The 27,175-nt window shown below is 40.9% G+C and overlaps 1 protein-coding gene across 12 annotated transcripts in view; it reads right to left on the bottom strand.

The window, feature by feature from the left end:
• The window catches only part of MLIP (muscular LMNA interacting protein), a 126,672-nt gene that overhangs the window by 21,955 nt on the left and 77,542 nt on the right, over positions 1-27,175 (bottom strand). For 7 of the 12 annotated variants that reach the window (XR_012628023.1, XR_012628024.1, XR_012628028.1 and 4 more), the window contains 3 exons: positions 22,930-22,973; positions 9,451-9,583; positions 4,291-4,479 (listed from right to left, as the gene is read on the bottom strand). Coding sequence is in view for 6 of the 12 variants with exons in the window: in XM_074861740.1 (XP_074717841.1) it covers positions 4,291-4,479; positions 9,451-9,583; positions 22,930-22,973 (366 nt within the window). In the remaining 6 variants the exon portion in view is untranslated. Of the gene's footprint in view, positions 1-4,290; positions 4,480-9,450; positions 9,584-22,113; positions 22,473-22,928; positions 22,974-27,175 lie in introns of those variants that run through there. The other 5 variants (XR_012628025.1, XM_074861744.1, XM_074861745.1 and 2 more) reach the window with 3 other exon arrangements.

The raw sequence follows: 27,175 nt of genomic DNA, 5'->3' as shown, positions 1-27,175 counted from the left end.
TGTCTACTGTACTGTGTTTTCTGTTACTTCGAGTATTTATTACAATAAATTAAATAATTTCCTTTTAAAAACATGAATAGCTCAGACTGTAGTTGGGTGGCACAGAAGACAGGGTTATTGCAAGAAATAATAGGCAAATATTGTCAGGGGTTTTATCAACATATATTAACTCAAATGTTAAATATTGATCATGTGAACAAGATTGAAATTAATCTTCATTTGGTTATCAAAGAATGTTAATACTATACACCAAAACAGAAACATAAAAAAAATATTTTAAGTGGTGAATATTTACTCCTTGTGTAAACAAACCTCTGTTTGTATTAAACTAGCCCAGTACTGACATCTGATTATTCTGTTTCCCAAAGTACTGGGCCACACGTACCTAGAGAGTGACCTCAGTTCACAAACACAGTACATTTTACTAAAGGTATTTACTAGTACTACCAGTAATGCTTAAAAATCTTACCTACCTCCGACACTTGAGTTGTCTCATTTTATATCTGTTAACTTTATCTTCATTGGCTAAGACTTCAAAATTATTGCAAATAATTAAATAATTAAAATTTTTTTAATCACAGGGAATAATCAACAGTAAATTGAGTTATACTAAAAATTCTCCAAAGAAGTCTCGAAAAAGATATTCGTCTTAAAAATCTTTGTCATTCTCATCAGTACTGCTTCAGAAGATCTAATTATTGATTTTTTTTTGTACTAATCATGGTTAACATCATAGATTCCCATAGATTTTCACTAAATTTTATGGGATGGAAGAGACAATTTGCTACATTAACTAAATTAAGAGATGCATTTGGAGAAACACAAGCATTATCATTGCATGTGGTCTTGACCAAAGTCAAGAGCCTATTTCACTTACACAACAAGAGGGACAGCAGTGGGAAGTCAACCAGAAGCCCAAATGTGTGAACCTTTTTGCTTAAATTGTCACAGCAGGTCAGTACTAGGGCTTCATCTAAAACATAGCCCTCCCAATTAGCTCCCTGATGACATAACCGTTGGAAATCACAGAATCACAGAATTGTCTAGGTTGGAAAAGACCTAGAAGATCATCCAGTCCAACCATTGGCCTAACAATGACAGTTCCCAACTACATCATATCTCTAAGCACTAAGTCAACTTTATTCTTAAGCACCTCCAGGGATGGGGACTCCGCCACCTCCCTGGGTAGCCCATTCCAACGTCTAACAACCTGTTCTGTAAAGAAATGCTTCTTAATACCCAGTCTAAACCTTCCCTGGCGCAATTTGAGGCCATTACCTCTTGTCCTATCGCTTATTACTTGGTTAAAGAGACTCATCCCCAGCTCTCTGCAACCTCCTTTCAGGTAGTTGTAGAGGGCGATGAGGTCTCCCCTCAGCCTCCTCTTCTCCAGACTAAACAACCCCAGTTCCCTCAGACACTCCTCGTACGACATGTGCTCCAGACCCTTCACCAGCTTCGTTGCCCTTTTCTGGACACGCTCGAGTAATTCAATGTCCTTTTTGTAGTGAGGGGCCCAAAACTGAACACAGTAATCGAGGTGCGGCCTCACCAGTGCCGAGTACAGGGGTAAGATCACTTCCCTGTCCCTGCTGGCCACGCTATTTCTGATACAAGCCAGGATGCCATTGGCCTTCTTGGCCACCTGGGCACACTGCTGGCTCATGTTCAGCCGGCTGTCAATCAACACCCCCAGGTCCCTCTCTGACTGGCAGCTCTCCAGCCATTCCTCCCCAAGCTTGTAGCGCTGCTGGGGGTTGTTGTGGCTGAAGTGCAGTACTCGGCAATTGGCCTTATTAAAACTCCTACAGTTGGCCTTAGTCTATTGCTCCAGCCTGTCCAGATCCCTCTGCAGAGCCTCCCTACCCTCGAGCAGATCAACACTCCCACCCAACTTGGCGTCATCTGCAAACTTACTGAGGGTGCACTCAATCCCCTCGTCTAGATCATCCCTAAAGATATTAAAGAGGAGTGGCCCCAAAACCGACCCCTGGGGGACACCACTCGTGACCGGCCGCCAACTGGATTTAACTCCATTCACCACCACTCTTTGGGCCCGGCCATCCAGACAGTTTTTTACCCAGCGAAGCGTGTGCCCATCCAAGCCGCAAGTAGTCAGTTTTGCCAGGAGAATGCTGCTGCAGAAATATTTGAAGTAAAATTAAATGATTCCCTGAGATTTTCTTTGATTGATACAGCACTTTTCAGTGACTTCTGGCCTATGGATAATGCTGCTCAACCTTGGAAAGCTGCAGACTTAAACAGAGTGCCAGAGTTCAATATGGAAATAAGAATATTGAAATATACATAATATATTAAAAAAATATATTTTTAAAAATAAAAGCTGTTTACAGATATGTGAAGTTTATAGGAAAACCATGTAAAACACCTTTGTTAAACAGTGGACAGAAAATAATTACCCAAGTAAGAGAGCAAATTTATGTTATACAGGGAAATGGAAGAAATCAAAAAGATGATGTAGTGCTCATATTTACATTGTACAGGAAGAACCTGCTAACATCAGAGAGGTGTGGCTGCATTTGTCAGTTTGAAAAGCTCACAAAGGTTGCTTGGAACCACAAAAGTTCCTTGAGATAAAAAATTGTGAATAAAGAGGCATCATAATCATCACCATATAGGTGGAATGCAAATACACAGGCTGGGCTGTCCTATGACCTCTGCATTCAAGAGTTTTGGGTGCACAGTGCTATAGGAAATTAGAGCAGGAGCAAAATTTCCTTATTTCAGCAATTATTCAGCAAGAATATCCCTGTTTGAGGAAACATCTAACATGATATACCAAAAAATTACACTGTCTTATCTTCAGAAAACTTTATTTGTCTTCCTATACAAATTTCTGAGTTTCTAACAGTATTTTCATTAGCAACAGCAAATACCCAGTTTCATTATAGAAACTGTCTTCAGCAGTCATATGAACTGTTTGTTTGTTCATGTGAATGCCCTGCCAGAAACCAGGAAACTTGTTGAAAAATACCTGATCGTAATCATTGCTGCCTAAATAAACATGTCAGCCCATAGTAAAAATTGAAACAACAAAACCCAGTCTAGCAGATGTGAAAAGGTGCTTTTGTTCAGGATACCGCAGACAGCATGGAAGGTTGGTTTTAGTTTAGTTTTAGTTTTAGTCCATCCTAACAAGTGGGTAAAATAGTAAATTCTATAAATCCCACAGGACAGACGGGCCAAATTCAGACACTGTTGATATTACCTATTAACCTTAATTATGTTTCTAGTCAATGGGGAGAGAAGGAATTTTCAAACATTTCTTCAGAGTCTGACAGCTGACCAACATACATTCTCTGCAGAGGTGATACTTCTCTCCAAAGCAGTCTTGGGTCCCAATGTACCTGAAACTTATAACACGTATTTCATCCTGGTGCTTCCTCTGATGAGAAAATCATGATGATAGCCTAAAGAAACAGTACCTAATGCCTGTGTTTTAACCTCTTGCATCCCAGATAAAGCACATTGTACATCTCGGAGTGAAATTATCTCTCCAGGCATTGTTTGAGCATTTGCAGACAGATTCTGTGTTAGAAAAAGAGGACATGGGAGTGATGCATCTGAGGGGTCCAAACAGCATCTTCCACAGACTTCCACAAATGATGCATTTCTAACACCAAACAGGGGGTCTCTTCAGGTATTGTAAATACCTCATGCCAGCTGCTCTTCGAAAAGATGTCAGTTAAGACATAGGGCCTGGTTTTCACCTTACAAAGCTTATTAGCCAGCCCTGTCACCCACACACCTTGGACTTCAGAGATTTTGTCTCACTTCTTCACTGATGTTTCAAAAAAGACACAAATTTCAGCAAGGGTGTGATTACCTTTGCATTGGCAAGAGACAACTGCTTGTCAGGATGACAGATAAAGCAACTGGAAAAGCCTGTATTTCTTTCAGGTTAGCTTCCCTTCCCTCAGTCCCCAAGAAAAAGAAATAGCCCGTTTTTTTAGTATGGGTAAATGTTAAATGTACTCTGAGTATGAGGGATGAAATAGATTATTCCTCCTTTAGAGAACAAATAGCCTGAATGAAGAGTGGTGGGAGCCCTGTACTAGCTGGTCTGGACGAATCAAGCCCAACAAAAGCTGTACTGAGGGGAGGAAAAACAGTAATACCTCCAGGGACACTGGAGACACAAGTTCCTCTGAGATGCATCTCCCAGAGCACCTGCCAGCACTGAATCATAATAACTCAGCTGAATTCTGCCTAGAATTAAAAGGATAAAAGCTGACAAAGCTCTTGAGTCACACCACACTTCATGCTCACCTTATTGTACAAAGAGTTGTGACTGTAAGGGCTATAAGGATTCTCATGAACATCACATGTGATGGAAGACAAGTGGCTGAAAGGTCCAGGGTTTAGACAGTCAGCGAGGGAGACAGATGAAGGACGCAAAGGGGACTTAGTTGGAGGGATCAGTTTAGTTGGATACAGAGGGTGTAGGAGAGCAGTCTCCTATAAAGAAAAGAAAAGTAAACAGAAACAGATTAATGGATGCAAAAAGGAAGCTTTGGACAGAAAGCAAAGTGCTTGTCTTGCATGGTTTTTACATTTCATAGGGCTTGATGATTAAAGATACTCTACCTTCATGCCAAGACAATTGCTTTACACTAAGCACTTTCATCAGCATGAAAGTACACATACAAAAACCTCCTGTAAATGTCCCATTAAACCAGTTATGCTTCATCTGGGTTCCAGTGCATCTCCCTCTTGCAGCTCAACTGATGCTCAAGTGACAGAGAAGGAAAGCCCAGAATGATCATATGCTAAGATAAATGGCAACATTTTGGGACATTTTCTGAGAGGGTGGATTGGAAGCAAAACCAATCTGGAAACAGTGTCTGAGAGGTACAAAAGAAAGTCTGCCTTACCTACGTACTAGCAGGAGCACTTCAGGCTTTTTAACAAGCCTTTTCAGCCATTTAAATGCTAAACCAGTGAAGGTGCACACAATATATTTCACTACTGCAAGTTGTCAGCAGCTAATAGTGTTTCTGGTTAAAAAAAACAATATGTTTTTCACCTAACGGATAAAATCCTCTAAAAAAAATTTTTTTTTAAAAGATTAGGGATAGAGTCAAGGAGGCATACCCAGGTTTTGGCACAAATCTTGTGCTTGAGTTTTGTCTAGGCCATTGACAAAATACATCCCAAATTCTCACCCACTCAGCTGACTGAGTCTAGACCAGAAACTCCCCTGTGCGCTGTGCCTTTGAGCTCAAGACCCAGAAAATTTGTGACAAGAGCTGTGATTAGTTCCAGCAGAAGCTAATGTATCACCCGCCAAAAGAGTGAGTGTGAGCAAACGAGCAGATCAGAGCTCAGCAGCGGCGAGAGTGGCTGGAAGGGAACCAGGCAGCACTTGCTCCACACCAACATTGCCTCCTGCCACTCCTCCTTAGAGGCACCAGCCCTACTTCTACTAATGATAAACCTTGGCAAACTGGCTGCACAGCTTCATAACAACTGTAACTAATATCTCTTTAGTTCATCCTTATCTTTCTCTTCCAATGCCCAATGTGGGGTTTTTTTTAATGACAAAGAAGTCTACGTACATTCTTTTAAATAAATATTTGCAAGCACATGAATTATCTAACATTCATTATGATTTGATTTCATATTATTATGTAACAAAATGCCCTATTTTTTTCCGAAAAAAAAAGATTCTGTTTCCACAGTTTCAAGCCAAAGTTTTCATGAAGCTGTCACATCAGCGCTTCTCATGAGTTACATATACTCATATATAGCATATTTTATGGTGTTTTTTTGAACAAATTGGAGCATAACAGCAAAATTCCTAAACATTACTGAAATGTTCTAAGCAAGAACAAAAAAATTCTTTCTCATGATAACGATATTACCATCTTCAGTAAGGGCATCTAAAAATGTTGGAAGATTAACACTGTCAGATTGGAACCTCAGAAACACTACTCTCTGTCTCTAACAAGTGTTTCATGGGGGGATATCCATTGAATACCCAGTGCTACAAGTTGTATATGTGCCCGGGGGGAAAAAAAAAAAAAAAAAAAAAGCAGCATAAACTGAGAAAAAGCCAAAATAAAATGAGATTTTTCCCTGGTTTATAAATTTTATTGGCACACCAGTGTCAATCTATATACAGCATACCCAGAACACAGATAAAAAGAGCTATCTGTGAGCTGAGCTACATCCTTTCCAGACAATCTTTACTAATTTAGAAATCTCTTTTTGTCTCCTTCCATTACTTTGGATTATCTGCATGAGAACAGCTCCCTGTTAAAGCAAAAATTACTGGTTTTTTACAAGGGAAATGGCCTTTTCCACATGGGGATGTTTCTTAATGAAGTGAAAAGCAAACAAGCTACTCTGTTGTGCAAAAAAGCATGTGTTTAACACAGGGACGTAAAGATGAAGGTCAGCAGTTATGGCTGGCTGCATCATTATGTCTCAAACTGAATGTCATCCACATAGTTACCAGTGCTCAGTGTCACACTGGGAGGTTTGACAAGGAGGGGAGGTACTGATGAGGCCTAAGAAAAAACAAAAGAGAGAAGCTAATAAACTTGATGCTATCTGGAACCTCATCTAGTCTGTACCATCCTCAAAGATGCAGCCTGAAAGGGTCTGTCCTTTCAAGATGGGCTGGGTGAAGGAGGGGCAGCAACATCACCTCAGAAGGGTGTTGTTGGCAATGGTATTAGAAAAAAAGGAAAAGAAGATGCAGAGAGAGGGAGAGAACAGAAATGTAAGAGCTCAACCTCCCAGCAGCACTGGGGAAATCTCCAAAGAAAACCAGGGAAAATCAGTAACGGTATGAGCAATTTTGTCCTTAGCCACAGTAAATGTCTGCTATGTTCTTATTTGAGGACAAGTGAACTATCACCATCACCGACTCTTCCACAGAAAGCAGAAAGCTTAGCTGCTAGTCTCCTAGTTTTAATCCCCAGCTCCCATATCCCATGAAAGCAGTCAATTTACCTGATTTTGGGGTAATATTGGTGTGAACCCCTCCCACTCTTTGGAAGCCAGACACTCTGCAGCCAAAAATGCTAATTACTGAGAGCAGGTGAAGAGGGAGAATGTGTCCTTATAGGCTAACAACGCCATGGTTAGAGACAACCACCTCAATTTTCAAGCTGTTGTCTGGGCACCGAGCCCAGTTCCACAGGCAGAGCTGCAGTGCTATTACAGGCACTAAAACCCCTCAGGAGAGTTTCACAGATGCTGTAAGATTGTGAACATACTCATGTGGACACCCAAGTCTTCATTCACAAGGGACTTATATCAGCACCATAGACCTACTCTGAGAGGCAAGAGCTGAAATCATAAGCATATCCTGTCATGTTCAGCACTTTAGTGTTTCCCCCAGATCTGGCTATTATCGTACTATTAATCGTTGTATTAGATGACCACTAGAATCATATAGCCATTTCTCACACAAACAAAACAGTTTCTGTTAAGTCAGTGAATCCATCTGGATACAGGCCTAAATAATTCCTTTTTCAGAACAAAGATGTCTTAATAGAGATATCCCAAAATAACAAGATTTTTACAACAACCTGTGGTATTTCTTAGGTTAGGAAGCAATTTATCAGTACTTTAAAACATACGACATTGTTTTTTTAAATAAAGGAAGCAAAACTGAAAATATTCATTGTGAAATTAACTTTTCCATCTATCAGTGTCATCTATCAAAGTAATGTGTTTAGTTCATTTTAATACATAGCTTTTATATAAACTAATCTGGGTGTTTGCTATAACAACCACATTTATTGATGGACTTATTGTGTCCTCAGTACTTCAGTAATATGTATCATAAGTAATTTATAAGCTGTAAGTTGACTGGTTTTCACAGTTTCAAATGTCATAAAGCTTCAGACTATGGCAATAACCCCAGGTTGTATTTGCCTGAAAATACAAAGTTTGGTGATGATAGTATCGTTCTTTCATCAGCGAAATGATAGCCAGCAGAATCTGTGCCCAGCCCTGATAAAAGGGAGGTATGAGCTGCCCCTGCCTTTGCAGAAAAGCCCTGATGAGGTGGCCTAGACCAGAAGTTCTCTAGCAGCAGCTCTAGGTCAGCTCTCCTCCTCTTTCATCCCAGGTGGAAGGGTGAATTCCCTTCCTTGGCATCAGAAGAGTTTCAGTAAGTTAAAGGATGAAAAACTCATTATGAGCTCACCTGTAGTCTCTGAAGTCAAATATTCACTGTCAACCTCAAAAGTGCAGAGACAAGTTGTAAATCATCATTTTTATTCAGTTTTTCTTATATTTTACAGAAACTCTAAATTCTATGGAAACTTATAGAATTAGAAACCTTCTGATGCCACCCACACGTGTTGCTGGAACCCCCTAATACTACAAATAAATCTTTCTCTGTTTGTAATGCTGCAGTACTCTTGAGAAACATTGTGATTTTCCTACAGCAAGTCAGAACTAGGGGGAGGTATGGAAAGAACAGAAATGGAAATCTTAAAAAAATTCAGTTCTAACAGGAAGAAGAGAGGACTGCTGTTGCTAAAGTCTCTCTCTAATGTGACTAGAGAGGCATAGAAGTAAGACAAAATCAATTAGCAAGGTATTTCATTCACATCATGTCTGACAAGAGGACTATTGGCTTCATTTTACTATCCGCCAGATGGAGGACTCCGAACATACGGGATAGGTTAATAATAAGCTCCCACAGGGACATTCAGATTATGTATCGCAGTTAAGGTTTAATTCACAATAATTCACACAAACACAAATGCATGAGAAAAAGCTGACAGAACCATTTATCCAGGGTTTCTCTGAGATCATGCCTCATACAGGTCAGGAAAGTTCAAGATGTGTTTTTGCAAAGTGATCCTATGGCTTTATGAAGAGGTCTGTGGGAGAAGACACTTTTGCTGCCCTGTGGCTGTCCATTAATGCCCCTTGCATATGATAGAAGAGATGTCCCCTCAAACAGTGGAGGAACATGAATACAGACCTGGGGGAGCTATTCACTGGGGAGTGAGATGGAAGCTCACTGGGGCTCCTCTGCAATCTCCCTTGAAGAGGGAAGAGTGAACTTTGCCCAGTCCTTGCTGTCCTCATTTCTCTTTAGAGAAGATTCAGGTCTGGACCCCAAATGGAGGAAGTGCTTTCTAGTAGATCTGATCCAGACACTTGCTTGACAGGGGAGCACAGGATTTCCACTTTCTTTTGTACAGTGTTTTCTACAGACATCATACAAAGGTCCTCTCCTCAACATACAGGTTTTTAGATCACCAAAAAAAAAAATGTTCCTGTATAAACCCCAGCTGCCCATCTCCAGCCTGGAGACACTCCTTCAGGAGCCTTGGGGAATCATCTAACTTTGCAAAAAAAGAAGAGACCAGAACAAAATAAGGATCTAAGATTATTCCATCATCTTTAAGGAAACTAGCTGAGGCTACAAAATCATTCAGAGTGAGAGTTACTTACCTGCTCAATATCTTGATCAGTGATTTCTTCAAGGTACTTTTTAAAAGGATTGGGTTGATAGGGCTCCTCCTTTTGCTGTGCACTCTTGCCTTTCACCAGCACGGGACGAATGACACCAGGTTTTGTCTTGACCCATAGCACACCCAAGAGAAAAGAGGTAGAAGAAAAACAAAATAAAATACTTTACAATTTACAGAATATCTGTTAGACAAGTCAATTCCAGCGGGGCTTTGCTGACTAGATTTTTTAAAATTTTATTAATAACATGGTTCACCACCAAAATTATTCAGGTGTCATGCTGCCTGGCCTACTTTTAATACAGACTGTGGACAAAAATGGCAAGAGCTGTTTTTATGCACAGATCCTCGCCACTGACATCTGTTTATTACCCACACAAAAATAGATGCTGGGCTGTCAGACTATGGTTTGTGGGCTTTGCTGGCTGTTTTTGCTAGCTGTTCAGCTGCATCTTGATAAGTTCATCAAGTCACACTTTATGCACAGCCACACATCTGCTTTCACACTTCAAATTCCTTTCTGGGCTCCTCAAAAGAGTAACTGTGAAACAAGGAAAGGCAACATGTGATGCTGTTAACTTACACCCAGGCAGCAACATATTAGGGGAAAGTATTTCTGGGGAATAATACCAGTGATTGCATGCTGTATTTTGACAGAATCTTTAAGAGTTCACTTGGAAAAGTACAATTTTAGAGAATTTAATCACCATGGATGTGTGATACACCTCATTTCAGATAAATCGGATTATTTCATCAAGAAAAAGTTTCTTCGTTAGCTACCAGCCAACCAAACAAATTACTATTAACTTGTTATTTTAGTACATCTGTGATTTTCAGAATCCTAACAGTAAAGTCTGACATGATGGATTGAGGCATAAACTCTAAATGGAGGCTAGGGGTTAATTTTAAAACAGACAACTTGTTCAGTAAGCAAAGAAAAGGAAGGAAAAAGTGTACATTCTCACTAGAATTTGGTAAGTACTGAAGTCCTGGAGGGCACTGTGATTGAATTTAAACTTTAAAAAAAGTCAGTTATATTCTCCTCTGTTATGGCTACCCCATAGAAAATGGGCGGTCTTTGTCATAACTGATATAGATAACAACAGGATTGTTGCTGAGCTCCTTCTATGGTTGCAGTCCAGAGAGGCAGTTTGACCATCTGGGACTGAGAAATAGGCTCTGTCACAGCTCCCCATCCTCAGTACCCAGCAGGGTATAAAAATGAAGAGAAGAAACATGATTTGCCATTAGATTTAGTTGTAAGGTTTAGACTATGTACATTTAATAACACCATGCTGTCTGTTTATAAGAGCAATACACTTAAGCAGTCTGTCTGGAAAAAAGAGAAGCTTACTGTGAATGTAAGCTTAAAATGATACAGCTGAGATTGCTGGATGTATCATGTAAACTGAGTTATGGATCACCTTAAAATAAGATCTGCAGGCATTCAGCAAGGACCAGGCAAGAGGAACACCCATCGGAGGGGAGGGTGCAGGAGGCAGGAGATGTCCCCATGTCTTACACTTCTGACTCTGCCCTGGGAAAGGACAGAGCAGTGCTCAGGGGCTGAGGAAGGCAGCAGAGCCGGAAGGAGCACAACACACTTGGGAAGACCAAAGCCCAGGCAGCAAAATATCTTCCCTTAGCTTTGTGTTTTCTCCCCTCCCTCCTTTCCACAGGTTGGGGCCCTTTCATCTGCCCGTCAAGTAAGAAGAAACACTTTCAACTGAAAGCAAAAAATAAGCCATGAGGTGAAATTAACTTTTTTTAAAAGAGTCATGACTGCCAAGTTGCATTAAAAACTTAAACTTTTTCATTAAAAAGGTAAATTTAGTGAAAGATAGAGTGCTCATTTAATGAACTTACAGTCGTTCATGACTATTTCTTTGTAAGATTCACCATAAAATAATCATTTTCCTCTCCAAGATTTCTGAGAAGAGTTTGTAAAAGTGAAAGACTCCTGGCTTTCAACACAAAGGTAAATATAAAAATATAAAGAAAGCTACAGTTGTTATCAAGTCATCATTACGCAGACAAAGGACCCATGGCCTTCTAGCACTCCTCCACACCATGTAACCATGCAATTAAAAGCCCATTGAGGTACCTGAAATCACCAAGGATAAGCTACTCTCCTTACGCAGAAAACCTCTTCCAAAAGCACACTGTAGAAATGCTTTTAAGGAAGCTTTTTCTAAACAACATTGCACACTCAAGTGCTGACTGAGTCATATGTTTATGTCTGACTCTGCTAGCAGAATGACAAATATCAGCCAGCAACCAGAATTTGAAATGCTTTATTAGCGCCCTGACAAGTTGTATAAAATCTTTGATCCAAAACTAAAACCTTGAACTTTTTCTTTGATAGTAGGTGGCACAGCTAACACTGCTGAGAAACAAGCTAAGACTTAGTTTTGCTAAGGAAAGTGTTGGTCTTCCTGCAACAGCACTGAAAAATGGTAAAGGCTGTTATGGTAGCAATGGGCTGCCATCTGTTTTGTTGATTAAGGATACCAATTAAACTCGGACACCAGAGTGAAAAGAGTAGGCATATTTTACTGGGAATAACTAAATAATGTAGCAGAGTAATACAGAAAACATACAGTAAGAAAAGACAGAATAGTGCACTTAAAGTAAACAAATAGGAAAATACAGGGTAATGCATCAAATCATTACCACCAGAGAGAGAGAATAGTGATTAATAAAGATCCATCACCACTTGCATACGTTACCATCATCCAGATCCGCAGACACTGGGGAGCCCCGGTTACAGCGAGGATTTGGAGAGCCTGTCCCGGCAAGTGGGAAATCCTACGCGGTGCGTCCACCCATAGGTGAGGCTTCCAAAGTCGCTGCAAGGGGGTCCAGCCTTATATACCCCAAACCAGCAAGCCAGAATAAGTGGCACCTTTGTTTTGAGTGGAAAATATCTGGTGTCATTTTCCAATTAGATTCCGCCAGAGCCTGGCCAGGGCTCAAGGGAGAAGCTAAGGGAGTTTCCCTGCTTATCTAATTTATTTATGTTCTTTTTAGATCAAAGCCACACATCTGGTCCCAAGGCCAGACAGCTGGCTTCATAGCCTTATTAACTTAACCCTACACAAAGAAGAAGAAAGATACATTCAGGATAGACATGCTTTCATAACATTCATCGTCAGTAATGAGTATATGATATATAAGCTACATCTTTCATTAAAGAGCATACATATTTCGCTAATGACTACATACTAAGTTAGCAGCTTGGCTCGGGGCCTGTTGTTCAGGCTTCAATACTTCAACACTTTAGCATTTTTTATATCAGAATAGATGGTTTGTTATAACTTAGTATAATACCTATTAGCACAATGGTTATCAATTATAAAATATACAGGATTCATCTACAGGTCAACTCTGGCTTGGGCCGGTTGTCCAAGCCTTAGCACTTCACCATCATATTGCTACAGCCCTATTAGCAAATTACACAAGGGCCAAGACACAATATCCAGAGCTGACCCATAACCATTTGTACTGAATCAGTGCCAGGGTGCTCCCTGGCAGTTTTGGCCCAGGTCAGCAAGCTCACAGTCAGAAACAGGAGGATAGGCTGGGCCAGGGTGTATCTCAATAGGCAGCATGGAAATGGCCACACTTATTCGAAGACAGAAGATATTTTGGCTGTATGAAAATGAGCCTAGCATGATAGTTGCCTCAAAAGTCAGAAGACTGAACTTCTCATTGGCAGGTGTATGGGCATGTTCACCTCTAATTTTTTCCTCTATTATTATGACACTGGTTGTCCCTAAGACCTTGCTGAAACTGGTGAGTAAGGTCCTAGTTGCAACCCCATTCCTCTCAGTAGAGGCTTAAAATATTCTGAGTCCCATGTTTCTCCTGTCTGAGTCACTGTCACTTCCTCTTATCCAGAGTATTTAGAGATCTCCAGACCACATAGGGCCAGACCCTTCTTTGCTGGCTAGCAATGACTGCAGTCACTCTGCAGCGCTCTGTGTAACTACAGAGACATTAAGTCATTCTGGATACCTGAACAGCTTTGCCATAAACAAAAAAGTTGCCTCTTAGTGTTTAACAAGAAATTGGCTTTTTAATATGTTTTCAATGCAGTGCTGTTTTGAAGCAGCGTGCCCCTGAGAAAACCAGACAAATGATTAACAAAAATATGACATGATCAGATAAAAATATATAACAAAACAGGAGAGCTAGCCTTGGGATAAAAGAGTTAGCTACCCTCTTTCTTTCCATTCTGCTCTGAGTTCATCAGACCTTGTTTGACAAATAGCAAGCACCAAGCCTATCTGTTTGCTTACATAGCCTTTATATCTAGTTTTTCTGTACAAATAGTCTTTTGTAGTCTTTGAAGCCTTTTGCTTCAAATGGGATAACCAAAGAATTCCTTCATGGAGAGGAACTTTCCAGTTCCATTTTTTTCCAGCAAACTGTTTCAGGGAAAGAGACCCTGAGGCAGATGGGGCAAGTATGCAAGACACCATGCCCCAGCCAATGCATTCACATTCTATCAGCACTGAGAAGCCAGAGTCACCTGAGGAGCCTCTAAATTTTTGAGAGCACCTGCCTTCAGATGGTGAGGGACTGGCTCTCTTGTCATGAAGGAGTACTGCAGTTTCCACTGCCAGCAAAAAGATGTTTTTTCTCCTAAAAATACAAACATAGATGCTTTGTCTAATTGAAGTGTGAAACACCTTAAAATATTTGCCTTCTATTTCTTTCCTGCCACAAATTAGTCTTCACAAAGATAAATTTGTTATTGAACTTATTAGTTTATATTTATTTTCCTGTAAAGGCCTTACACTTGCAAAAATGCAATAAAACATTCTAGGGAGCGTATCAGTCTACAGTGAAGTTCTCCTTTACTAGATTTTAAGGTGTGTAGGCATATAACTGTGGTTAAAAGGATTTCCTCTTCCTCCAGCTAAATAATAAATCATTCACATCACTGAGAAGCCTAGGAAAGAAGGATAATTATTTTCTCCACGTCCATGCTGAAACGGCGGCAGGTCTTGCACCAGAGCACAGAGAACAAGGACAGTCACCTGTTTGAAATTCAAGTTGCCTTTATTTTTGTTCATACTGAAATACTTGCATTTCAAGAAACAGCTGAATTTTCAACAAGATGGCTGATACTGTACTGTATTATGATTTCCACCAACTCTGTGCTAAATTAAGCCCAAACTAAAATCAACAGATTTAGTCCTTTTCCATTCTACTCAGTACAGGGATGAGTCTTTTTTTCAACAGCTGGAGAAAGGGGACAGACCCACAATAAGAATAGTGTAAAGGAGGCACTCATCTCTGCTGCTGTTCTGGGACCAGCAGAGGAGCAAGTATGTAAGTCTGGGACCAGAAAAGGGAGCAGGTTTGCCCAGGTGCTGCTCACTTGCCCAGGCTGGCGGCAGGGAGAGGGATAAGACCTTAGCACTAACACTGCTCTTTGTTTCCCTCTCTGCTTCCCTCCCTTTCTTTAGGAGACTCTAGCACATTTAAGTTCTCTTCACTCACATTTTCTTTTGGTATATCATGTATTGATATGGTTGCGTGATGGCTCTGTATGGACCACTCCTCAGTATAACTGACACATTTCACTTTAGCAGTGCCTGCAATTTGGTGTTTGAGAAAGTATGGATATAGACCCATGGCAGGTTCTGCCTTCCAGAAGATATTCATCAGTGTTCAAAGGCCATGAAATATTTCAAGCTGCCAAGTCACACTAAAATACTCCAGAATAAAATAATCCACAAAAATATGTCTAGATATTAACTGAAACACTCCAGATTTAACTCCTGGACCAGACCATGAGCATTTTTATCTATTTTTCTCTAATAATTTTCTTTCTTCAGATGCTTGAACTCATCTTCTGTCCAGACACGAGTCCCTACAACTCATATCCACAGTCTTTTTCATGCACTAATTTGCACTGAGTTGTTTCTGTTACTATCATTTAAACCTGCTCACAAAATACAAAAATACCATTCTGCATTTGCTCTAAATATATATGACTCCTCTGCTACTATTTTTGTATATAAATACACTCTGATAAATCATAGAATCATAGAATGGTTTGGGTTGGAATAGACCTTAAACATCTTAGTTCCAACCCCCCTGCCATGGGCATGGACACCTTCCACTAGACCAGGTTGCTCAAAGCCCCGTCCAACCTGGCCTTGAACACTTCCAGGGAGGGGGCACCCACAGCTTCTCTGGGCAACCTGTTTCAGTGTCTCACCAACCCTCACAATAAACAATTTCTTCCTTATATCTAATCTAAATCTACCCTCTTTCAGTTTAAAACCCTTGCCCCTCTCGTCCTATCACTACACTCCCTGATAAAGAGTCCCTCCCCAACTTTCCTGTAGCCCCCTTTAAGTACTGGAAGGCATCTATAAGGCTTCCCTGGAGCCTTCTCTTCTCCAGGCTGAACAACCCCAGTTCTCTCAGCCTGTCCTCATAAGGGAAGTGCTCCAGTGCTCTGGTTGTCTTCATGGCCTTCCTCTAGACTCACTCTAACAGGTCCATGTCCTTCTTATGTTGGGGAACCCAGAGCTGGACACAGTACTCCAGGTGGGGTCACACGAGAGTGGAGTAGAGGGGGAGAATCACCTCCCTCGACCTGCTGGCCACACTTCTCTTGATGCAGCCCAGGATATGTTTGGCTTTCTGGACTGCGAATGCACGTTGCTGGCTCATAGTCCGATTTCCATCCACCAACACCCCCAAGTCCTTCTCTGCAGGGCTGCTCTCAATCCACTCATCCCCCAGCCTGTATTTGTGCTTGGGATTGCCCTGACCCATGTGCAGGACCTTGCACTTGGCCTTGTTGAACTTCATGAGGTTTGCACAGGCCACCTCTCAAGCCTGTCAGGGTCCCTCTGGATGGCATCCCTTCCCTCCAGCGTGTCAACTGCACCACACAGCTTGGTGTCATCGGCAAACTTGCTGAGGGTGCACTCAATCCCAGTCTCCATGTCACCAACAAAGATGTTAAACAGCACTCGTCCCAATACCGATCCCTGAGAAACGCCACTGGTCACTGGTCTCCGTGTGGACATCGAGCCGTTTACCACAACTCAAGTGCTACCATCCAGCCAATTTCTTATTCACCTAGTGGTCCATCTGTCAAATCTATGTCTCTCCAATTTAAAGACAAGGATGTTGTGCAGGACAGTGTCAAATGCTTTGCACAAGTCCAGGTAGATGACATCAGTTGCTCTTCCCTTATCCACCAGCGTTGTAACCCTGTCATAGAAGACCACCAAATTTGTCATGCACGATTTTCCCTTAGTGAAGCCACGTTGACTGTCACCAATCACCTCCTTATTTTCCATGTGCCCTAGCATAGTTTCCAGGATGATCCACTCCATGATCTTGCCAGGCACAGAGGTGAGAATGACCCGTATACTTCCCTGGGTCTTCCTTTTTTGCCTTTTTAAAAATGGTGGTTACATTTCCCCTTTTCCAGTCAGCGGGAACTTCATCGGACTGCCATGACTTCTCAAATATGACAGATAGTGTCTTAACCACTTCATCTGCCAGTTCCCTCAGGACCTGCAGATGCATCTCATCAGGTTGCACAGAGTTGTGCAACTTCAGGTTCCTTAGGTGGTCTTGAACCTGATCATCTCCTACAGTGGGTGGTTCTTCTTTCTCCCAGTCCCCACCTTTGCTTTCTGCAACTTGGGTGGCATGGCTGGAGCCCTTGCCCATGAAGAATGAGGCAACAAATTTGTTGAGTACCTGAGCCTTCTCCATGACCCACGTAACAAGGTCTCCTATTTCTTCTGGAGAGGGCCCATAATTTCCCTAGTCTTCCTTTTAACAGATGTTCCTATAGAAGCTTTTCTTGTTGCCCTTGACATCCATGGCCAGATTTAATTCTATCAGGGCTTTGGCCTTCCTAACCTGATCTCTGCCTGCTCAAACAGTTTCTCTGTATTCCTCCCAGGCTACCTGTCCTTGGTTCCAACTCTGTAGGCTTCCTTTTAGTGTTTGAGTTTGTCCAGGATCTCCTTGTGTGTCCATGCAGGCCTCCTGGCATTTTTGCCTGGATTCCTCTTTGTTGGGATGCATTTCTCCTGAGCTTGGAGGAGGTGATCCTTGAATATTACCCACCTTTCTTGGGACCCTCTTCCCTCCAGGGCTTTATCGCATGCTACTCTGCCAAGCAGACCCCTGAAGAGGCCAAAGTCTGCTCTCCTGAAGTCCACAGTAGCAAGCTTGCTGTGCACCCTCCTCGCTGCCCTAAGGATCTTTAACTCCACCATTTCATGATCACTGCATCCAAGGCTGCCCTTGATCTTCACACTCCCCACCAGCCCCTCCTTGTTGGTGAGAACAAGGTCCTGCATAGCACCTCTCCTTGTTGTCTCCTCTATCACTTGGAGAAGGAAGCTATCATCAACGCATTCCAGGAACCTTCTGGATTGCTTGTGCCCTGCTGTGTTGTCCCTCCAGCAGATATCAGAGTGGTTGAAGTCCCATGAGGACCAGGGCTTGTGAATGTGAGGCTGCTCCTATCTGCCTATAGAGAGTCTCATCTGCTCAGTCTTCCTGATCAGATGGCCTGTAGCAGACTGACATTATAATGTAACCTGTCCCGGCCTTCCCTTTAATCCTGACTCATTAGCTCTCAGTCAGCTCTTCATCCATCCCCAGGCAGCTGGTCCAGCTGGTCACTGACACAGAGGGCAACACCCCCTCCTCATCTCCCCTGCCTGTGCTTCCTAAAGAGCCTGTATCCTTCCATTCCAACACTCCAGTCATAGGAGCCATCTCACCACGTCTCTGTGATGCCAATAAGATCATAGCCTTGCAGGCATGAGGCTGACAGATGGACCCCATCAGCCACCAGTAGCCCAGGTTTCTCAAAGCGACTCCCATGGTCTAAGTAGCTGTGCCCCAGTCCCATAACCAACTGTTGATTTGCCAGATTTGACTGGCCCTTTCAAACCTCTTCCCTTTGGAAGGATTGATGAAAAAACTGCCTGTGTTCCAGAGTCCCTTACCACTGCTCTCAGGGCTCTGTAATCCCTCTTGATACTCCTCAGACTGCTCCTGGCTGTATCACTGGTGTCAATATAAAACAACAGCAGCAGTTAATAGTCAGTGAACTGTACAAGGCTTGGTAGTGTCTTGGTGACATCCCTGATACAAGCCCCCAGTAAGCAGCACACTTCTCTCTCGAGTGTGTCAGGTCAGCAGATAGGTGCCTCTGTACCTCTCAGAAGAGAGTCACCTACTACCACTACCCGTTGTCTTTTCTCAGTTGTGCTGGTTGTTATACAGGGATCAGATTGGGCTGCCTTACTCAGCTCCAGCATCTCTCCTGATGTGACAGGTCTTTCCTCTTCAGCCTGCAGAGCGGTGAAGTGGTTCTGCAAGGGCACCTCAGGCTTCAGGGGAAGTCTCTTCCTCCTACAGGTCCTTGCCTGTGCAAGTTTCCATTCTCCTGCATTATTGGCTCCCCTCCCTTCTGTGCGTGCCTGTGGGGGAGTTTTTGGCTGTTTGGCCATGGGCTGTGGGTCCACAGCAGACAGTGCTTAGAACCAGCTACCTAACTCCTTCTCAGCCTCAATGCTATGCAGCCTTCTCACCACCTCCTACAGCTCAGCCAGATGTCCTCCGCCTGGGCACATCTTTTGCAGGCAGGTCTGCTGCCTGTCGCTGTCCCAGGAGAAAGGTCCGGGCACTTCCTACACTCTGAGGACTGCACTGCAGCTTCTCTCTTCAGCAACTCTGTCTGGGTGGAGGCATTGGCCACCACTGGTGTAGATGGTGCAGAACCCCCAGCCTTTGCTCTCAGACAAGTGCCTGCCATCCTGCCCTGAGGGCCAGGTAGGGTGAGTGTCCTTGGCCTGTGCAGCTGGTCACAGAATGGTGCCCAGTTTCTGGGTTGTGTGTACTTCAAGGGTCTCCTCTCAGCCAGTGGAATGTCCCTCCTTCGAAGAGGCACCCTCCCTGCACACCCTCCCGCACGAACTGCCACACCAACTGCTGCGCCATGCCCTGGCTGAGGCTCCACACACTGTTTTCCCACTCTGATTTCCATGCTCCTGGTTGCTGGCGCTCCCCAGGGCTATCCTTTCATTGCACACTCAAAAACCATGAATGACTGTTGTAGCATTAAAATGTCTGAACCAAAAAAATCTAGGAAAATGGTACCAAGATATGCAAGACTGGTCCCACATGAATTTTGTCCTATTTGCTTAATATATAAAGAAAAAAAAGTTATAGTTAATGATAACCACAATATTGTGTGTACTGTTGGCGCGCTGGGTATGGTTTTGCACTTTGTTATCATGAGTCATTCATAGTCATCTTTTAAAAGAGTAGAAAGTCTGTTAATGAGAGTCACAGAGGCATGCTCAACACTTTGCCTGTCCATTGGATGAAAGTCACATAATTAAGAGGTATAGGTACAATATTTCTGGTCACCATAAATAATCAGTCCCTGGTATATAGCTAGTCAGAGAATCCACAAGAGGAGAAGTAATTAGCTGAATCATAAATCCTGCAAAATTTCTAAGTCAAAATGTTACTACTGAAGAATCATTCATGAAGAGATCACAATGTGCTCAGAGACAGCACTGATGTCTGAACAAAAAGCAGGCACAAGAATTCCACTGTAGTGATAGCAATTTAAAATAAGTGAAATAAAATATATAGTTAAACAATTAAAATAGTTATTAAAAAAAAAAGAAAAAAAATCAAAGGAGCTGCCAAAAGGATGAAGTGCTTATAAATGACCAGGATATTGCCTAAGACAGTAATGTTTCAGAGAAGCTGTGTGTCACTTTATAAGAAAACTTTAAGAGATCAATAAATACTAGATGTTCAAAAAGCAGTGCAAAGAGTGAAAAAAGGAATAAGGAGTAAGAGGCTCCAAAGTTGTATTCAAATACAGTCCAGAGGGGGGGAAAAAAAAAAAAAAAAAGAAAAAAATTCTAGCCCATAATATAACAATGTCATATATTAGGCCAAGAAAGTCTTTGAGAAAAAGACTTGCTGAATTGCCTTACAACTAAAAGTCTATGGGGCCAGTAGATACAATCAAGACATAAAAAAGATCCATGAAGAAGTGGAGACCAAGGCTGAAAATTAATTCCTCACTTCAGCTTTCATCACAGGAAGACTTAGGGAGGTTCTCACACTGGCAAAAAAAACAATTTGGAGGAACTGCCTCAAGTGCAGTGTCAATAAGACAGATTTGAGAATAAAATGAGCAAATAAAATGGAAGGAATAAATAAAGTTGTAAAGCAATTCCAGTGTGAAATTGCCACACTATGAATTGTGGTATTTAACTTACTCCTTCAGGCATAATCAGCACCAGAAGAATGAGAAGTGACAACTATGGGGCAGGTTTTACTACAGGATCCTGAAGGGGACAGGGAATCACAGCTCACTGTGTGTGACATTTCAAGCGGTGCAAAGTAGTTGGAACAAATTACATGAAAGAACAGAATTAGTATACATTTGGACAAATAATAGGGAATCCCTTCTGAAAGGGCACTCATGGCTGATAAATCTTTTACAGTTATTTTAAAGAGTCAGTGATTCAAGAAAGCTGGCTGATATGGCAGATGTAGGTTATATTTAAATTAGCGATATGAGAATCTTTCAGCACCTAGGAACACACATTAGATGAAACCAAGTGAGAATCAACAGGTCATCTTACGTGAGGCTCAGTGTTTCATTTTTTTTCCCAACATGTCCCTAAAAGCATGACCAAGGATAATAAAATGAGTTTGCATCACAGAGCATAAAGTCCAGTGGAGGTTTAGTGATGCTGCACGTGGATTTCCGAAGTCTTAATGAAGGTCTTTCAGCAGGGTCTGCTAAGGCAATGAAACTGCTACTGAGTAAAAGAGAATATTTCCTATGGAACTGTTAAGACATAGGAAGCAAAGACTAGAATAAATGTTTAAATTTCACAGTGGAGAGAAGTCACAAATAGAGTTCCTCAGAGATGTGCTCTGAAGTCTGGGCTTTAAATTATGGATGAACATCAGCTAGAAAAGAGCGGCTAGTAAGGTGACAAAGTTTGCTGGTAATACTGAATCGTTCAAGGGAGCAAAAACAAAATATCAGTGCAAAGAATCACAGAGAGATCTTATAATACTGAGTGAGTGAATGAATGATAGAAAGGCAGGTGAAACTTAACTGAATTCAACATTGATACATTTCCCAGGGAAAAACTAAACTACATCCTAAATTTATTAGGAAATATATCTTGGACTTATTGTATACAGTTTTATGCAAACATTGTCTTACTGCTCAATACAAGTAAGAAGAACTAAAAAAATCACTAGGAATTAAGAAAGGAATAGAAATAACAATAAAGAACCTTATCATGTCATCATGTAAATAGGAAGCTCTGTGTTCAGAGCAAGACACGAGCAGTTTATGGTTTTAGTCTCCCAATCTCAAAAACAAAAACCTGAAAATGGTACCAAAAGGGCAACAAGTATCATCAAGCCAAAATATGGCACAGTATCCACACTTCTCAAAGAATGACTAAGCAATTTTGACTTTTATGTATGAAAAAGAGGTGGCTGACAGGGTATTATGGTCAATACCTAGAAAAACACTAATATTATTTAGAAAGTGAAGAAAGAACAATTATTTGCTGTTTCAGTACAAGAACTGAGGTCAAGTAGTATGTTTAAAACAAAGAAATAAAGTACTTCACACAATGCATAATTTAAAAGTAATCCGTATTTCTACAGAATGTTTCAGAGACCAAAGTATAACAAGATTCAAAATGTAACTCGAAAAAAACATGAGAGAAGTGGTCAAAAAGTACTAAACAGAAGAAATTGATTCAGGAAGTCCCTAAAATTCCATTAGCTGAAATGCAGTGAGGAAAATTTCTTATCCACCTCTCATTTTTTTTCCTAGGCATTCATTAGTGGTCACTGTCACTTGGACAGGCTCCATGACCTCTCTTCTGACTCTTCTTCAGGAAGTTTGGCTCCAACAGGACTAAATTGTGATCAGAGCTAAAATGAAAATCTGATTAATAATCTCCCCTTTTTTATTTGATTTTACCCTTGCTTTTCACTAGTTAAGCCAGCTTTGATTTAAACCAGCGTGTAATAATAAAATAGATGCCAGAACATCGTTGCATATAAACAAAGTTGTAGAAGCGGAATATTACAAGAATCCAAGAACCGGCAGTAGACTCTATAGTTGTCATATACCTCAAGATTCAGCAAGACTCTCTAGTTTGTCATTTAGTCCATGGGTTTATAAGTAGTGTCAGGATTTACAGTTTCTTAAAACAGGTGTGTATTCAGTACAGAAGAAAGTAAAGCAGCTCTGCAGAAGCAATGCAGCTTTGTAAGATATTGACTGCAGCTTCTTTCAAAGGACTAAGAAAGTAAATAATATTTACTTTAGATTTTGTGCTTGTGTAAATTATGAAAAACAGTGTATCACAGCTGTGAAATACATACCAGCTGACTCTCTGTTACCATAGGTGCTGATTTGTAAAGGCTGGCCTGCAAAAAAGGTAAATATATACCATATTACATACAATATCATAGTGATTACAGTGATGACAGAAGAAAAATCCATGGACAGCAGTATGCTTAGGTACAGTAGCTTTTACCGCTGATGCAGTGACATACAATTGGTAAGAGAATTTAAAATGTTGTAATTTCTAGTTTATTTCTAGGTATAATCAAATATGAATGCCTGTTGTTAAAATTTAGGGATACTTTTTTCCAAGTACAACAAAATTTCACTTTTTCCTCTTGATCTAATCTTGAAACGTAAATCCTGATATTTCTGAGCCTGCCATTATCTGTTAATTTGCAGCATCCATGTTATTAACACTATCAATTGTATTGGGAGCTCCATCTAACCTTCTCATCCTTCTGACTTTACACTATGAAAACCAGAACAATCCTACTCAAGCATTACTTTTTTTTTTTCTGAGTATACATTGAACAGCAGAAGCCCTATTTTCCAGATCAAGGGTAAATGTGATGAATGCAAAGTGTGTGTGTGTGTATGTGAAATAGCCATGTGTCACATGCTTATCTGCCTGTGTAGTGGTGAGATTCAGAACTTCTGGTGCACTGATCCTTCCAATCAACTTCTTCAAGCTCTGTAGGAGTTCCACTGGATAATACAGTGTTTCTGTACAAATAACATGCCCTTCCTTGATGTAGGTGTGACTTGGAGGCCTTGAGACTCTAAAATGTGAATATTCTTCAGTATGTGGTAAAAAAAGTACTAGATACAATGGTTAGATGTTATAACTGTAGTAGAAGACAAGTCAGTAACATTACAGACTGCACCCTCTGCAGAAGTACCACTACAGTTGGATTTTTATCAATTTAACTGTATGTTCCTCTCACCGTTTCAAGAAGAAAAGCAATCCCAGCATGTTTGGAGAGGGAAGAACATGCTCTTCCTTTGCTGACCTGTGAGAAAAACCTTGCAGAGATTTGACCACAGAACTCTGGACATGGTCTCCCAAGTGCTAAATAGAGATGTTTAATCACTCCCTGGTCCTGTTGGCTCTATTCCTACATTGATGGTGATAACAGCATCACCATGAGTCATGGTAGAGACTGTGCTCCTCACTGAGAGCACTCACATCTCTAAACACAGCCACTGGTGGAGGAAACCTTCCCACCCACACAGGGACAGCGGTGATTTAGCACTAAATCTACAAGAAGTACATCTTCTGCCCTTGACAGAGTAAACTAGAGTTTTTACTAGTGGTTACTTACGTACTAGGGACTTTCTTTCATACCATTAACCAACTGTGATGACCAGTCTCATTGTGAGCTTAAAAACATCAAAGCACTTGAAAGTGATCTACAGATACAATCAGGCTGGAATTAAATTCTCTCATTTCAGGGGTGCAAATTAAGAGTAAATCTCATTTCAGAGGGGTTACCTGAAATGTATGTAAGCACAGCAGACCACAGATAAAGAAAAGCGCTATTTATTTCTTCATGCCTGTGTGCATTTTTAGCTGCTTCATGTTCTCTCATTTTTTTACTTGTGTCATGTCTATAACACTTTAAAAAAATGTTTTTAGACTAGAACTGTCAAAAAGAGCAAAAATGTCAATAATATACAAAGTAATTATTCCAATTAATCATGAGAAATTGTTTCTAAAATAATTTAAGTGGGAATTAGCTAGAACTTGAAATTAAAGTTAAGAAAGCTTTTGTTGGTGACAGTAATTATATGGAAATACAGTGACTAAGTATACATGTTAGGGCACTCAATAGCCATAAAAGTAATTTATTTAGAGAATGATTATATTATTATTACAAATCAGCAGTATCATCCCTGAAGCCAACAGAGATGCACTATTATAAAATGGTGAATAGGATCATATCAAAGACCATACAGTTTAAAAAGATATTAAATGACAACTGTAGTACTTATTTGTCAACTGGTACAAACTGCTGTAATTTCATTGAAGTTAGACATTTTTCCACACTTTTTATACACTCCCTTGCTATTTGTACAATCATTTACATCCTTAAAAGGTTCTGAAGTGCATGAGAAGACAAAAAATAATTGAGGTGAAGGCAAATCTATGCCATTTTAATTGCTAAATGGCAGGATAATTCAACTATTTGTATATTTAGTCTACTATTCCATATAACTTATTGAAGTTATTAGTAATACTACCATGTGTGCATACATATACATTTCTATGTGTGTGTGTTTATAAATAATACCTTAGCATGATGACAAAAACACCCTCAAAGCAACATTTTGACAAATGGCTCAATATCAGACATCACGAACACAAAAAAATTAAGAAAATTATATTGCTCAATTACCATTTTAATTCTTTCTAGCAAAATTAATTGTTGCATAAACTGAAAGACTTCTTCTAAAAGAAAAAAAGATTTGCAAAAAAAGAATGGCTGAAAATCATTGCTCCAAGACAGCTCACATGAGACACCCCAGGCCTCCTGAGGGAACTCACAATTTGATATTATGATAACAAGTGTCCCTATAATACTCAGTTCCTGATTTCTACCAGGGACACTGTTAAATTGGCTCAAAGTATGCATCTTGTTTCAAAACAGACATCTTGTACCTACTATGAAGAAATGTTGGCCCCTGGATTATATCTCCTCTAGTGAACAAAAGTCAGCACACAGAGAGGATCAGGAACAGGTCCTTTCCAGTTAATGGTTAGCACACTCCCTTGCACGCTTTGGGCCACACCACCTACCACTCTTCCAGACAGTTCTCCATCATGGTCTGCATGGTAGCTGAAGGAATGAGGCCACCCTGGGTCTTGTGCTGGGCTGAGGGGCTCACTTTGAAGGGAAGGAAGTGGAAGGGTAAGAGGAGAAGACAACTCTATGGCAAACCACCTCAGTGTGCCCTTGCCCTAAGGGCCAGAGGATAACCCACTACTTGATTTATTAGCAGGGACAGAAATAGCCTTTGTATGTCCTACCAAGGAAGCAGAACAAGAGAGGGGGAAGGATCTGTGACATATGGGGGCTGCTAGGAACACCTGGCTCATCCCTCAGGAGACTGCTGCAGAGTGCAGCGATGCCAGAGTCCAGGAGAGCCTGGACCCACCAAGTTCAGCCACTACAGCCTGAAGATCACAGTCCATTTTCTGACACAAAAAAATTCAGCATGCTTGTACATTTTATAGGAAAGGTTAGCCTACCAATAATCCTCTACGTTATTCCCAAGTGTATTTTTAAATAGTGATTTGTCATTTATTGAGAAAGTTCCAGGGAGACTGGGAAGGAAGAATTTGTAAGAGTGATTTTCTATGCCAGCAAAGAAAATCTAACCGTATCCCTAGGCATATAAGTTGAATGCCTGAATTTATGGTATATGTCAGCCACAGTTTTGGGATCTGAAGATCTGCACTGAAGTGGTATTAAATATACTCTGTTCTCACAGGCTACCTCTGAAACACACTCTTTTATTTTATTAAGAAGCTCTCTTCCAATATCTTTTCTAATTAGTATGAGCAGGCACAATCTGTCAAGCAAAAATCACAGTATGTAATAAAATATGCATACTGTCACATTCAAGAAGGAAAATGGAATTGATCAGTCAGGCATTGTGCTGGCATAAAACTGGGAAGCCTCTATTGCTTTGCCAGCACTGCTTTGATGTGAGCTTCAATAGAAATGCTGAATGATGAATAGTAAGCAGAGATTTCTCACCACGTGACTAGATGAGTTGTAAGTAAAATATGGAACTGCCAGTAACTGTGTGTGCTAGTGAGAATTAAAATGTTAATTGGGTTTAATGTTTCAATAATTGAACTGATGACTCAATACAGATATTTTCTTTATATGTTGGAATGTGTGTGTATGTGACAAAACAGCTACTATTCATCTAAGGCTAAACTGTGAGTTTTCAGCCAGCTTGGAAGGAAAAGTTTGGGTCAGCCTCAAATTCTGATGGATGGGCAAGAACCAGAGAACTTCTACCAGAGCAAATCCCCTACTACGCAGGCTGAGTCCAAACAAATAAACCCTTTAGCACCCGTAACAGTCTGTTTGCCAAACAGCTGAGCTCTTGTCCAACGCTCAAAGCAAACAACAACAAAGAAGTATGTGAATAAATTAGTTTTAACATCATATTCACACAGGTAAAATTATCAGTAGACACTGCACTGAGGAGATTCCAGCCATGATGGATTTACAACAGAGGATGACATCTCAAGTCTCATTTGCCAGTG

The sequence above is a fragment of the Strix uralensis genome, chromosome 3, assembly GCF_047716275.1.
Source record: "Strix uralensis isolate ZFMK-TIS-50842 chromosome 3, bStrUra1, whole genome shotgun sequence".
In the NCBI taxonomy this organism is placed as follows: Eukaryota; Metazoa; Chordata; class Aves; order Strigiformes; family Strigidae; genus Strix; species Strix uralensis.
The sequence above is the reverse complement of the archived record's forward strand: the minus strand, read 5'-3'. Positions and strand labels throughout refer to the sequence as shown.